Here is a 15740-nt window from a genome sequence, read left to right as displayed (position 1 = left end):
GCTATTGTGCTCTCCATTGACATTAGCAAAGCTGAAATAGATGAAATCTCCAGCTGTATTTTTGAGAATGGGGCAAACTGATATGAAAATGTAGGATGCAAAGCATTATAAACCTCTCTGAAGGCAAATTCAAAGTTTTATAAAATTTACAAATGATTCTTGACCTTTTACAACAATGCTATTTTAGGACTTTTATATTGGAAATAAATTACAGGCCTTCATAAAACTCCTTGTTTCAAAGGATATTCTACTGTTAGTGATTGTTTCCAGAGAATAAAACAACCCATGGTCTAACAACAGGTGATGCATTAAATTGAATTACTAGTTTTCTTAAAGGTATAACTAATACTCATGGTGTGAAATGGGCCTACAGCAGTGATGTGAAAATCACCAGATGAGTGCATTCGCATAAGTTGCTAACATCTTCTTTTTACTAGCCCTCTGTGGCCTTGGCCACATGATTCACACTCCTGTTATGCCTCTGTTTCCTAGATGTGAATAAGGATAAATACAATAAACCACAGTGGGTATAAAGATTAAATTAAAATTTACTGGAAAGTAGTTCGCATAATGCTCTCAGACAGCTCCATTTCAAGAAACAGCTGTAGCTGTAGTCTTGAGTGTCACTTAACGCCGTAAATTAAAAGTAAAGTAGATCTGTATCTTCCATAGATGAAAGATGTTGTTCACACTCAGTAGCGATGTTCTCAAAGAGTGTTGTGAAATAACATGTATGGGCAGAATTACATACCGATTGTTGTGTGTGTAGGCATGTTTGTGTATCTTTCTTTCTCTCTAGACATGGTTCCATTAAATACCCTTACACTCATTGATAAACTCTGAGCATACAACAAAAACTTAGTATCCAGGGAGAGACTACATTATGCTTAAGAAGCGACTAACTCCTCTATCTCTTAAAGGTAGGATTTGTGCATTTACACATATATAAGTGTGTATGTGGATTGGAAAAGCTCAAACAGGAGAATAATACAAATCAAGTGAGAAAGGAAGGAAATAGATGAAATGTAATGTCCCTTTTTCTATTTCAAAAGAAGGCTGAGGGACAAAGTTTCTTTCATAATTCTCAAAGATTTGCATGTAACACTGCCAACTGTACCCCTAATTAAGTAAGCAATGATGTATCTTTATCTAATTCAGATAAAAAAATAGCTGAAATCAAAAAGAATTTAAAGGAAAAATACAATAAGGAGAAAAAAGTTAGAAGAAATCAGGGGAACAGAAGTTGGACTTGGAGGACAGGAATCTAGAGATGTGGAGAAAAAGAAGAAGGAAGCCAGGAAGAGATCTGTAAGTCTGGCTTTGTCTGACTGAAGGGACAGGCAATGCATCTTTTATCCTCTGAGGCCCTAATAACGCTGTAACTACTGTGGCCTTTCCAGATATCTTCTCTTAGTGACTGTGGCTACTTTACACACGTTATCACGTGGCATTATTCCTTGTCCACATGCACACGCCACAGGCGCCGCCTTGCACCACTCACTGCCAACTTCACAAGATCTTATACTAAACGCATGAACAACACACACACCACGAATGTACTCACTGAAGTATTTCATGTTCATGTACCCCCAGCCACCAACTCTTTTTCACAATAAGGCGTCACAGATACTGAGCCAACTGGATGCTGAGGCAAGGCTGGTGTTTGAGACAACGCGCCTGACATGCGTGAGAGAGTACCACAGTAGCCAAATTTGTGTGTGAGGGCACCAACAGTGGGGCGAGAGTATCCTCCTCTGGACTAGAAGGACAGCACTGCATTAATGTAGGACACGCTCTGCTGTCTGTCCTATCACCAGGGGCTTGGAGGGGCGAGTGCCCAGCCTTCCCAAACAGTGTACCTTGATGCAGTCTGAGATTCCTTCACTCGCCTGAGCCCAGGGAACAGTCAAGACCGAGAAAGGCTCTTGATGGGGTTCACTCAAACAAGCTTCCTGTTTCCTTCCCAGCCCCTTGCCTGCTCTGTGGGAGATGGTGGAATCACAGCTAAGCTGAAGAAACAAAGGAAGCCTGAAGGGCTGACACGGGAGAAAGGAAAATCAGGCAGTGCTTTTCACAGCCAAGAGGCACAGCCTCTGTGATCCTCTGGAAGGAGTCCCATCCCTGATGAAGAAAGTGCTAAACTAGGAGTTTTGGGCTGTGCTTTCTGGAGAAGAGTGGGAATACAACTGTTGTCTCTCGGAGTCAGGGCAAGGAAAAACATTGATGTGTAAGAAAGTAAATGCGCCAACTTTACCTTTCCCAATGCCAACCACCTCCCACTAACCTCCAGCGGTTCTGAGCATTCCTACAGACTGAGACCCAGCAACAGCATGTCCCATCTCACACTGAGGACAGAGGAGGCAAGGCAGCGGGCTGCAGGGGTCATGGTGAGGCATCGAGGATGGGTGTAAGGGAGGAATGATTTCTGCAGCCTGCAGATCCAGCCTCGGAGGACAGCACCCGTTGTGGGTTGGCTCCTAAGCAATGCCTCCCAGGGCCTGCTAAGTCATCCTAAGTCTGGTCCACCCCACCTCTCTGCCTCACTTCATTCAACGCGTACAAACTCTCAAATTCTCCTAGGTCCCAGTTTCATGAACGAGCAGTTTCCCTCAACAATGTATTTAGAGGTGAGGTCCTGAGGGTAGTAAACAGGGCATTCCCTGGAGCTTTAAAAGCCCTCAACTTTGCATTCCGCCATCCTTGAGTATCCTGGGGCACTTAGGAGATTATACCTGAGGTCACAGACTAAAGTCTCCAGCTCATAGCTTTCTACACCCCTCTGCGAAACCTTACACCCAGAGTCATTCAAATAGCTCAGCAGATATAGTCTCAGTGTGTGTTATCAACGTGTGTTTTCATTTGTATGGTAATTAAAGACGTGAAATACTTGAATATTGGATTGTCTGGATGCCAACTTTCTAAATTTATACAGCCGCACTGCAGGCCTTGTGCTTTCATTTTTGGTTTGTGGTTTGTTCTGGTGCCATGTGACCACCTTAAGTGGTAGGAGTTGAATTTGGTTAGCATGGCCTTAATAGCAACATGGTAGCCGGGGGTTGGGTGGGCTCTTATATTAAAGTTGTTAATTTACTGGACATAAAGTCAAGCTTTTCTTTTGTAGGAATAGTTCATGAGACGGTTTACAGAATGAGACTTTTCAACTCTTAATTAAGACTTTGGTTTGACCACATGGGAAATGGAACTATCTGCTATAGCTCTCTCAAGCTAATAGAAATATTTTTAAAAGGGTAAATTTTGATGAAATGATGCATTCATATCCTCTTAAGATGTCAAAAATGTAAGAGAGAACAGGTGGAAGAATAGGTTATCAGATGGTAGTAAGCCACGTGGGATTCGAAGGAAATGCCCTGCACTTGTTAATCCCCAATCATATTTCCACTGGCAGATTTAGGTTCACAAAGCATCATTCATCACCTTAACGAAATAGCTGGTAATTATGAATTTTTATTGTTTGTGTTTGTGTTTGGACTTACATTACTTATAGTTTAGTTTTGATTTCACAGCACTATAAATCTAACTGCGTTAAAAATAAATTATGTCCATCATATAAATATGCTAAAACGTTTGCTTAACCATATCCATAATTAATGGACACTTATGGATTTTCTATTCTTTAGACATGAATACAGTGCCATGTGAACTTTCCTTCAACATATATTGTTGTATCCTTGTCAAATATAATTTGAAGAACTACTCGAGGGTTTTAATTGCAGGATCTAAGGTACATTCCTTTAAATATTCAAACAGACATATGCTCCAACTGTCATAGTTAAAAGTTGCATTAATTTATAGTTATCAAAATTGATAAAAGTTCTATTTAAGTTACACCTGTACTAACATTTGGTATTGTGAAACTCTTCAATTTTGTTAATCCAGTTAGGTTAAAAAATGCATCTCACTGTTAGTTTGTTATATGATATTAATTATACTTGAGGATGAGCATAATTTTCTATGTTCTTGATCATTTTCATTTCCCTTTTCTGTGATGTGACTATTTCCTTTGTGCAGGCATAAAGGTGACCCAGTAATACCAGATTTCCTTCCCAGAGAATGCTGTATCTCTCCACATTTTCAATGAAAGTAGGTGTTCCTCTTTCCTCTATTTGCCAATGACTTTACGAGTATCTGAGCTTTTCTAGTTTCTATGCCTAATGAGGGTAAATAGGGTCTCTTTGTTGTTTCAGTTTGTATACCAACCAATACTAATGAATTTCAGTGTTGTTTTTATTCATTGTAGCCCTTCTGGAGATTAATTTTTGGAATTCCTTGTCATCCCTCTGCTTTTCTTATTGGGGTTACTTCCTTTTTTCTTAACTTGATTTTTATCAATTTCATTATGAATTCCTGATGTTAAGTTCTTATTTCTTATTTGTTTTACATGGCTCAACTATCTCATCCATTTTCTCATCTATCTTTTTAACTTTTTTTCATAATGTCTTTGAAGACAAATCCCAGATTTTTGAAATCAAATTCACTCCCAAGTTTTTGATTACGGTCTGTGTTTTGGTGGTTCCATTGCTCTAGGTCAGAAAGATGTTCTCTTATGTTTTCACCTACTTAATATCATTTTCTATTATTTAACTTTTAGTTATTTAGCCCATTTAGAGTCTACCGCTGCATGCCACGTTAGGTAGAAATCCAGGTATATTTTCTCTCTAGGAGTAAACTAGTATTTACCAATACTGTTACTTCACTCTTTGAACCCTCTTCCAAATGATTTTTGAAATTAACTTTGTTGTACATTACATTTCACATATGTCTATCTAAGGATCTCAATTCTTTTCTTTAAAATTTAAAATCAATATAGGCAACATATAGTACACTCATTAGTTTCTGATGCAGTGTTCAATAATTCATCAGTTAGCATGAACAGCCAGGTATGGAAGTAGATTAGATTCGCACAAACTCTGAAAATGAAAGCAGATCCAAGAAAAGAATAAATATAAAAACAGATAAAATAAAAAAATGAATAAAATTAGTAATAACAAATCCAATTTTAATGTTTAGCAAAGCGTACCTGGCTTTAAATTTTGTGGCTTGCTAATATTGCCAGTAGAAAGGAAGAGGAGTTCTATTTCTAACTAGTGGTTTTAATTTGCAATTCCCAAATGCCTGCCTAATGGTGTGCAGCATCCTTTCATGTTACTCAGCCATTTTATATCTTCTTGGAGAAACACCTTTTAAGTCATTTGTCCATGTTTCAATTGTGTTGTTCATCTTTTTGGTTTGCATTACCTGAGTTCTTTATATATCCTGCATACTGACCCTCCTCAGATATCTCATTCTGTGAGATGTCATTTCGTTTTAATAGTAGAAAGTTAAACAACACAAACAGGGTATTAGTCTTTTCCTGACTAAACATTCATTGGGTTATCTAAACTTCTATTTTCAGAATCTGATAAAGTTTGCTCTGACTATTTTGTCATGTTTTTGTATTTCTATTGGAGGAGGGCCACTTGGAGTTCCCTGCTTTTACTGTTTTCCCTCTAATAAATAATTTTGGTACCATGTTTGGCTATCTTAAATTCATTATAAAAGAAAAATTTGGGATTTTTATTTTACACACTATCACATTTATATTTTGTTTTTATTTCTGCTTTCTCTTCTTTTATTTTTTACCTGTTTTTCTTACTTTATTATTTTACCTGTTGTGCTTTTGGATTTACTCTGCTATTTCACCCCTGTCTCCAACAGTTTTGAATTAAATGCTTAACTTCATTTTCTCTTTTCTCTCTCACCTCTTTAAATGAAGTATTCTTACACACAGACTAGTGCACCAGTCTGTAGTGTATAAAGGTGGTCTTATTATGCATATGTCTGTATCACTATTATACAGATAGAGATGTAGAATCCTGCAAGGCACCAAAAGGCTCCCCAGTTAAGTCCAATCAACGAGTCTCTCAAAGGTAACTGTACTTGGAATTCTAAAAATATAAATTAATTTTGCCACCTGTCGAGCTTCAAAGAAATGGGAATCCTGCTAGAATATACTTCCCTATATTCTCCACTTCTTTTACTAAACATCTTTCTGTCTGTGGAGTTGCATGTAGAAAGTAGTTCATTCTTTTTAAAAATATTTAATAATATCCCCTGATGACTCTAGCTAATTTATCCTTTCTATTGTCCATGAACCTTTATATCGTTTCACTTCCAAGTTAATTATGGAAGTAAGCTGTTATAAAAACTGCTTGTACATACTTGATTGGTGGATATAAACACTCATTTCCGTGAGGCATGCATACCACAGAGGAGTGAAAGCTGACTGCATTGAGGAGGAAGGCATATATTTAAGGTTAGTTTTCAAAGATGCTTCCAAATAGACTTTTGAATTGATTGTACCAAATTGTGCTCCCAATGAGCAATGTAAATTGCTCCATATCTCAGTCAGTTCAATCCATTTTTATTAAGCTGAGTATTATTTCAATGTAGTTTTATTTTTGTTAATGAATTTAATTAATTAATTAATTAATTTATTATTTATTTAGAGAGAGAGAGAGAGAAAACGAGCCGGGCAGGAGGTAAGTAGAAGTCAACCGACCATGCTGAACCCAGAGAAGGACGTGGGAGGCTTGATCCTACAAACCTGAGATGATGACCTGAGCCGAGAGAATCAAGAGTCAGACACCTAATCAAATGAGCCACCCAGGTTCCCCTCACTGTGGATTTTACTATATGTATTCTGGTGGCTAATTATGTTTGTTATGTTTTTATATGCTTATTAGCTATTGAGCTATTTCATATGTCTAAGTATATGTTCTGGTCTTTGCCCGTTATTAAAAACTGGATTTTCTGACTTTTATTGTTGTGAGGAATTCCCTTACATGTCTTTGAGTGGCATTAAAAGTCGACCAAGCGTATAGCATCAACGTTTAGTTTAACAACTTGACATAGAACCCAATAGAAAAACGAAGTAATATCAAAATAAACGGGGATTGCATTTCAAAGATAAATTCAAAATCAACAACATATGATAAACGGCTAAGAACTACTACTTGATTCCACAAACCAAAAAAGAAGACGTGAAGAACTGATAATGGGGCCCATAAATGGAGATGTGAGTGCTAACTGCATGTTATTTTCTGTTCTCCTTATAACCCATTTGGGAACCTCTGAGAAAGGTCACACAGCTCAAGATCCACCCTAGTGATTCAGAATTCTCCTGAGCACTTCCACTACTCCAGAGACTGCTCCTACTATCCTTTTGTTGTCCTCATTTAAATGGAACTGTTGCAGCATAGCATGACCTGCTGTCAGTAAGACCTTTGGATGGAACAGAAGGACAAGGAGTGCTAGGGGATTCCTTCTCTGCCTTGTCCTTGATTTTGACCTCAGAGGGTTTTGAGGCTCTTTGACTCAGATGACTTAGGACAAGATGCCCTCAGTCTTCAGTCTCCACTTTGCCCACTCCTGCAGCCAAATACACCTGCAGTGGTTCCTCCTCAACACTCACATGTTTTACTGAACTGACATGCTAATTTGATCATGTCTTCCTTCACCAGATGAGAAACTTGTGTAAGACTATTAAAGGGATGGAAGAGAGAGCAAAGGTGAACAAAGGTAATAATCTGGCATATATTGAGAAGAGAGTGATTGGTTTCAATCTCTTCTATAAATTTGGCTTTTAAAATATTAACTGATTTTGTCCAAATAATCACATTCTTAGGGCTAAATCACTCTGTAGATTGTAGCCAAGGTATTTTCCACAGTGGATCTAACCCTTACAAGCCACACTGCAAGCTCAAATTCCTGTGAAGAAGAACCATGTCCTCACCTTAGAGGAGACATAAGCAGACGCTTCCCAGAGTCAGTATTGATCCTCGTGCGTGGGATTTTTATGCCTCTGTTGAGCTGGGTTTGGAAGACAGTAAGTGGTATGGAGGGTGGGAATGGGTAATTTGAGCACAAAGACCTTGGAATCAGAACTGAAATTTAGTGTTTTCTCTTGGATTCCTGGATTCCGCAGAATCTTCCTCTTAAAAGAAATTCCAGATTTGACAATGCATGGCTCTGTACTGATCCTCTTGATTCATCTATCATTTTGAGAAATGAACTTAAAAATGGGATGTTAAAATCTAGGGGAAAAGGCAGAATAGTAGGAGAGAAAAGGTTGACGTAGACACGATTTCCTTTCAAGAAGCCTTACGACCCTGGGGGCAGATTCACAGTCACCTGGGGAACATTTTCAACTCCACATTTGCATTAGAGAATAATATGCTTTCAAAAGTACAAATCCAGGAGAGTCAGGGGTTAGCCCTCTACTAGTTGTCCAGGTCAGTAGAGAGCTCTACCATCTGACAGATCACAAGTCCACACTCATCTCTGACTCATGCTGTCTCCAGTGTTTGGCTCCAAGTCAGAGTGTGCTCAAAAACCATGTGTTGTACACTTAGTCTGTACCAGCTTATTGTATTTGCTGTGAATAAATGAGTCAGATGAGGTCCCTGCCCTTATGCATCTTCACTGCCACAGAGAAGAATAATTTCGAACGTAATGTTTTAGCTATGAAGAGTCCATGATGCTGAAGGTACACTAATGTATCTAGTATCTAGAAGTTTGTGATGTCTTTAGTTGTAGAGTTGTATGTGTTGGGGTGAGTGGGAGTGGAGAATGGGAAAGCGTGCGGGTAAAAAGGGAAGGTGTTCCTGGATAATACTTTTCCCTAAATGGATCTTTTTTAAAGAACCTGTAGTTACTAGCCAGATGAAAGTATAGAAATCAGCAATATCCTGTGGTGTCCTTCCATTAAGTTAACCACTGATTACAGGCATCACTTAAAGGCTTTGTGAGAAGTGTTTAGTGTAGCTCTCTCTTCATCAGAACTGAGAATTTATGCTACATTTAATTTTTCCCTGCTATTGAGGCCGTGTGTGCCTTCAAAGGTCACTGAAGCACTGACTCTGCTGTTAAACTGAACAAGGTAATTTTCAGATTGCAGTCACTTCACTAAAGGTCCAGATATTTTTTAGTGGAATAATCGTATAAGATTTCTCTCAACATATGACTTTCATTGAAAGGTAAAGGGCTCTGATGCTATGGGGGACTCGATCCTTGAGATGCATCCAATTGTTTGCTACAAACTCCATTTCCTTGTAGTACCATGACATCCACATGTTCTGAATTAAAACCTAACCGTATTTAAGAAAAAATAGAGAAAACTGACTTGAGCCAGTACGTTTCCTAGACCACATATTCATTCAGCAAATTTTTACTGATGACCTAATATGTGGCAGATATTGTACTAGCAGGAGGGGATGCATCAGTAGCACAGTCAGATGAGGACAATCTTAATGCCCAACAGAAGCATTCGCCGTGCTATGCTACTGTATCTCTTCACCCAACATTCTGTGTTCTACACATCCTCAGAATATTGTGTTATGTAGATTATGAGTCACATGGCCAGTCTGGAATCTGTCAAGACATTAGTGGGGTGATTTGGTTTCATAGGCCACGGGTAGGGGACATGTGTCAATTTTTGGCTTCTGATCATTTGAGTACCCTTTCCATGTTTATAGTCATCTGGGAGTCTTGGGCTAGTTAGAGCCTGTCTGCTTCCATCCAATCTGAATCCACTTGAAATTCACATTCTTTGTCTTCACCGCAGCTAGGGTATAGCATGTAACTTGGACTCGATCAATTAGATACTCCCAGTGTAGACTCTGAATGGCTAGTGACTTGAAAAAGCAAGGATAGCAAACCGTTCCTTTTTTAAAAACAGCCTTTATTTTGTAGATCTGTTTTAGACTTACAGAAAAACTGAGAAGTACCTACTGAGTCCTCATATACCCACTTTCTCCTATTATTGTATCTTGCATTAATTATGGTATTTGTTGCAATTAACAAAATCAACATTGATACCCCAATATTTTCTTTTAAGTTTTTATTAATTTTAGAGACAGAGAGAGCAGAGGGGAGAGGCAGAGTCGAAGGGAGAGAGACATCCCAAGCAGACTCCATACTGAGTGCAAAGCCTCATGTGGGGCTCAATCCCATGACCCTGAGACCCTGAAACCAGGACCTGAACTGAAGAGTTGGATCCCCAAGCAACTGACCACGCAGGCACCCGACTGACACATTATTAACAAAAATCATAAGTTATTTCGATTTTCTTTCTTTTTTAAGATTTTATGTATTAGAGACAGAAAGAACAAGAGACCACGAGTCGAGGGGATGGGGCGGGCAGAGGGAGAAGCGGACTCCCTGCTGGGTGCCTGACACAGGATTTGATCCCAGGATCCCAAGATCATGACCTGAGCCAAAGGCAGACACTTCATGGACTGAGCCCCCAGGAGCCCCTACTGCTGTTAACCTTGATCACCTGACTGATGTGGTGTTTGTCAGCACAGTTTCTTTCTTTCTTTTTTTTTTAAGTGGCAGAAGAAGCACCAACATCCCAAGTTCCAGCCTCAGTGAATCAACAGCTCCAGCAGCAGGGCCTGGGCTGAACGTGTTGCGGAGTAAAGTGCGCCATCTAGTGCTGAATGGCAGTGATGGTCTCATCACACCCATTCTATAGGATTTTGGCCTGTGGTGCTGGCTGCAGGACCAGAAGTACCATTATTTCAATATTTTTCCTTTTAGCTTAAATCACACATAGTCGGCCTCTGTTACTTGCAACTAAGAACCCTAATCTATACATTATCTTCATTATTATTTTTGGGTGTGTGCATGAAATTTTTTCTTTAGAAGGTTTCTGGCCGTTTATTCCCTCTCTCCCTCCATAGCAGGAGAGAGAGCATGTTTGGGGGTTTGGTTTTGTTTCGTTTTGTTTTCAGAAAGACACTGCAGCTTTTGTTAGTGTGAAAAAATCCCATCAGTGTCTATTTTGTTGGAATGAATGGGAGCATAATTCTCTCAGCTTTTCCATTATTTGTTCAGTTATTTATTCATTTAGTGCCTTAAAACAGTAACCATTTTATTTTGCTTAGGATTCAGTGGTTTCAGAATTTGGAGTGGGGATCCAACTATTGGTAATGAGAATACTGAAGAAATGACCATGGTGCGGGTGGCTGAGGTCACTGGAGGACAGAGATCAAGGAATTCTGAGAAGGCAGAGTAGTTGAATATTTCATTTTATGTGAAAATTAGAATACCTAAGATCTATAATAAGAGTAGCGTGTTGGGGAAAGTGACAGTGATTCAGGGGTGAAAGTCTTCAAGGAAAAGGGAGAAGTGACTTAGGAATCTTGAAGAAAGGAAAGGAAAGGAAAGGAAAGGAAAGGAAAGGAAAGGAAAGGAAGAAAGAAAATGAAAGAAAGAAAGAAAGAAAGAAAGAAAGAAAGAAAGAAAGAAAGAAAGAAAGAAAGAAGAAAGAAAAGCTCACAACCCCACTTTCTCCACCAAACCTTCTTTAGTCCTTCTTCCTCATGCGGACACTTCTCTAAATTAGTGTCCAAACTGTCCATTTACATTTCCTTACTTCTCTTCCTGTTATTGAAATAGATCTCATTTAGATGATCAAGGGCAGCCAAGTCACCAAGTTCACCTATTACTGTTTTATCCTTGTCTATATTACTTCAACTAGCACGTGCTGTTTGTATGAGATTGTTCTCTGATCCTCACACACCCCAGATTACAGATTGTCTATTGTGGTGCAGATCCAGTAATTCTAAAAGGATAGTAACAAATGCAAAAATGTTGATTGAAACACATTCTGTGTCAGGCATTGCTCTGGGTATACTGGCTACAATGAGAGTCAGATAAGATAAAATGAAGTAAGGGCTCAATCAATGGCTTTAAAATGAATGCATGGAAGCATGAATGGAAGAAGTAAGAAATGCAGCTACTATATATTACGTCAGGGGAGGTCTTCTACTGCAGAATCAGTAGTTCCTGACTACTGAGGTCTCTTGTTCCTGGAATCATATCCATGGCAACTGTAGAATGGTTGTCATGGAATCCCCTCTAAACATGTGACTGAGTAAAAGTATGGGTAAAACAGGCAAGTGGCTGTCAGCCAGATTGTTTGGACTAAGGGTTTATGAAGCCTAAAGTAGACCCCAGAATCGACCGTTCCGGAGACGCTGAGCCACAGTGAGATGTGCTTACAGGCATCTAAGCCTATGGAGGAGTCAGCCTCAGAGTGGTAAGCTCCAATTTTAAAATCCTAATTTCTCTTTTGGTTTTGGAAGAGGTATTCATTGGGTAAAGTGGGCTCAATCAAAGGAGGATGACCAGAATGAATACAGGGTGCCAAAGCACCCCAGAAACAAGTGGGTGGTTGGCTGTGAGAATTGTACTTGGGCCAATACAGAAACTGACGTCGGTGGGTTGTGGTACAGGATACTGAAAATTGTTCTAGGACTAAAACTAGAGAAAGTGGGTTCAAGATACAGGAGAATTGATTTTGAGTTACCATAAGGAAGGTCTTAGTAATAGCAAAGAACTATCTATAGTTGACCCTTGAACAATGCAGAATTGGACTGCATGTCTCCACTTAAATGTGGATTTTTTTGGATACAGTACAGTATTGTGAATGTATTTTCTCTTACAATCTTTTTTTTTTTTAAGATTTTATTTATTTATCTGACAGAGATAGAGACAGCCAGCGAGGGGGAACACAAGCAGGGAGAGTGGGAGAGGAATAAGCAGGCTCCCAGAGGAGGAGCCTGATGTGGGGCTTGATCCCATAACGCAGGGATCATGCCCTGAGCCGAAGGCAGACGCTTAACCGCTATGCCACCCAGGCGCCCCTCTCTTACAATCTTCTTAAGAACATTTTCTTTTCTCTAGCCTTATTGTAAGAATACAGTATACAATACATAAAACATACAAAATATGTGTTAATCGACTGTATGTAATTGGGAAGGCTTCCAGTCAACAGTAGGCTATTAGAAATTAAATTTCAGGGGAGTCAAAAATTGTATGAGGATTTTCCAAAATGTGGGGCTGGCACATGTTGTTCAAGAATCAACTGGAAAAAGGGAAGGGAATGATCCAAGAGAGTAGGGAACTATACTTGTTTAGGCCAATTCTGGATAATTACTCAATAGAAATATTGTGGAGTGGTTTAGCCTCAGACCTGTGTTTGTGTTAAATGACTGTAATTTCCATTTTTACCCTGACAGTCTATGTTTCTGTGAAATTTGGGGTAAGATAAAATACTCAGTTTTTGAAGCTTCCAGGAGAGAACATTATGAACTAGTAAGTATTTTGCTTTTGGTGCCATTTTACAGGTGGAAATGCTCTGAGCCATGAATGATCCCAGTATTAAAGACTCTTCCAGATTTATTGATTGTTTCTGTCAGAGCCTATTCCTAGGTTTGTATGACTAGGACATCTAAACCTGAAATGCCTTTGGTGTCAAAATCATGTATGCAACTCATATTAGATGTTGTTTCAAAATAATCCAGTTTCAACCTCTTAGATTCAATTGTGATCATGCTTAAAACATATCCACGTTAACTGAATTAACTACAAACTCCAAAATAGCGCTTGATGTGAAAACCTGACTTTTTATCCTTTCATCTCTCTTCTGTGTTCTGCCTTATCATGGAGCTCATAGATTTTAGCACATTGTCCTTCACTTTTATGTCTCCTGAACTAACTCATAACTGTCCACCAAAGTACCGTACCTCTTTTAAGAATGTTACCATAGTTCTAAAAGTCAGACCCAGAGGGGTGCTTGGTAGCCTCGGGCAGTTGAGCGTCTGACCATTTCAGCTCAGCCATGATCTCAGGGTCATGAAACGGAGCCCTGAGTCAGCTCTGCACTGTCAGGGAGGCTGCTGAAGATTCTCTCTCTCCCTCTGCCCTCCCTCGCGTGTGCATGCTCTCTACCTCTTCTCTCTCCAAAAAACTAAACTAAACTGAACTAAACTAAACTAACTAAACTAAACGTCAGACCCAGAGATCACTGCCTCTGAGAAAAGGACTTTCTGCCAGCTAGTTTTCTGAGAGCCCCTTTGACATCCTTGTTTCTCAGGCTATAAATTATGGGGTTCAACATTGGAGTCACCACTGTATAGAACACAGATATCGTTTTATTCCCCTTTCTTGTGGTCTTGGAGTTTGGCTGCATGTACGCGAATATTCCTGAGCCATAGAAGAGGACAACAACAATCAGATGGGAGCCACAGGTAGAGAAAGCCTTGAGCCTCCCCTCCCCAGACTGCATCTGGATCACAGTGGAAATAATATTCCAGTAGGAGACAAGGATCAGGCAGACAGGAGCTAAAAGGATGACCACCCCCATTGCAAAGATGGCCATTTCGGTGCTGTAAGTGTCTGCTGAAGCCAGCTTCAGGAGGGCAGGAGGTTCACAAAAGTAGTGATTGATAATGTTCTGTCCTTGATAGGGTAGTTGGAACGTAAAGGTGGTATCCACCAGAGAAACTAGTGCCCCACTGGCCCAGGATCCTATGGCCAACTGGAGACACACCTTTGGGGTCATGATGGTGGTGTAGTGCAGGGGCTTGCAGACAGCCACGTACCGGTCGTAGGACATCACCGCCAGCAGTGCACACTCTGTACACCCAACCAGAAGGAAGACAGCTATCTGTGCCATACACCCAAAAAAAGAAATAGTTTTCCTCTTTACAAGGAAGTGGACCAACACTTGAGGGACAATGCTAGTGGAGAAGCAGAGATCTGCGAAAGAGAGGTTTCTAAGAAAAAAGTACATGGGAGTGTGAAGTCGAGAATCCATGAAGATGAGAATGATGATGAGCAGGTTTCCAAGCATGGTCAAAAGATAAATGATGAGAAAAAGAATAAATAGCAGGATCTGGGTCTGCCAGTCCTGGGAAAGGCCAAGGAAAAGAAACTCAGCCACGAAGGTTTGGTTTTCCTCTCCCATTGAGTTTATGGCTCTTTATCTGTTTGCACAATTAAAAGGAACAAACTTTGGATTTGTGACATCAAGTATTGTAGAAGAGTATCATTCAAGCTCATTTCAAACCAAATCGGATATTTCTAGCTTGTTGCTATTCATGCCATTCTAATTAATGCTAAATAGAATATTTTAATTCTTATTAGTTGGTTCTAATGTAAATCCACTTCATTGTTTCCCAAATCCCCTCTTCCCAGGCCACTTACTTATGGAGTGTGACATTGTTAAAGCCTTCTTGGCTAGTTCTGATATGAGGATATTGGACTTCATGTGGATTTTACTAAATGCCTGTACACATATTGTTACAAAATGACTATGTATACTGTTAGCAGGATTACCTTGTATATAACTGCACCACTAACTGTTCAAAATACCACATATTTAATTATAACATATGCTTGAAAAATGTGAAACAGCTTCCAGGCATTAAACTTAATTTGACCTCTTAAAAAACAATAAATTATTCTTGCTTTAAAAAGAAGGCCTTGGGATACCAGGGTGGCATCTGCCTCTGGCTCATGTCATGATCCCAGGGTCCTGGGATGGAATCCTGCATTGGTCTCCTTGCTGGGCAGGGAGCTTGCCTCCCTCTCTGCCTGCTGCTCCCCCTGCTTGTGCTCTCTCTTTCTCTCTGACAAATGACTAAATAAAATCTTTAAAAAAATAAAGCCTTATCATTTAATACACTGAATATTATTCTATTTGGATTAAAGAGTAAAATACTGAAAGTAAAACAACAAAAAACAGGAAGAATAAGTTAAAATTCTTGTGATATCTGGATAGGATCAGACTGATATACAATCTGTCTAAAAAAACCATTAAGGAAAACATATAGAATGTATAACATAAATCGAAAGCCTTCTTGAGATAGTAATATCATGAATAAAATAAT

General features: G+C 39.4%; 1 protein-coding gene across 1 annotated transcript; it reads right to left on the bottom strand.

Moving 5' to 3' along the window:
- Window positions 1-13783: 13783 nt before the first annotated feature.
- On the bottom strand, window positions 13784-15275 carry LOC103681392 (olfactory receptor 2D3). Its single transcript, XM_008710957.2, has one exon. The coding sequence runs from the start codon at window positions 14813-14815 to the stop codon at window positions 13871-13873; it is 945 nt and encodes a 314-aa protein (XP_008709179.1). The 5' UTR covers window positions 14816-15275; the 3' UTR covers window positions 13784-13870.
- Window positions 15276-15740: the final 465 nt, after the last annotated feature.

This window comes from Ursus maritimus, unplaced genomic scaffold (assembly GCF_017311325.1).
Source record: "Ursus maritimus isolate PB19 unplaced genomic scaffold, ASM1731132v1 scaffold_16, whole genome shotgun sequence".
Classification (NCBI taxonomy): Eukaryota; Metazoa; Chordata; class Mammalia; order Carnivora; family Ursidae; genus Ursus; species Ursus maritimus.
Note: the sequence above shows the minus strand (reverse complement) of the source record. Positions and strands in the feature narration are given on the sequence as shown.

What these genes read in the sequence shown, in the direction of transcription:
- LOC103681392 (XM_008710957.2), bottom strand. Translation starts at nt 14,815, where the DNA reads ATGGGAGAGGAAAACCAAACCTTCGTGGCTGAGTTTCTTTTCCTTGGC.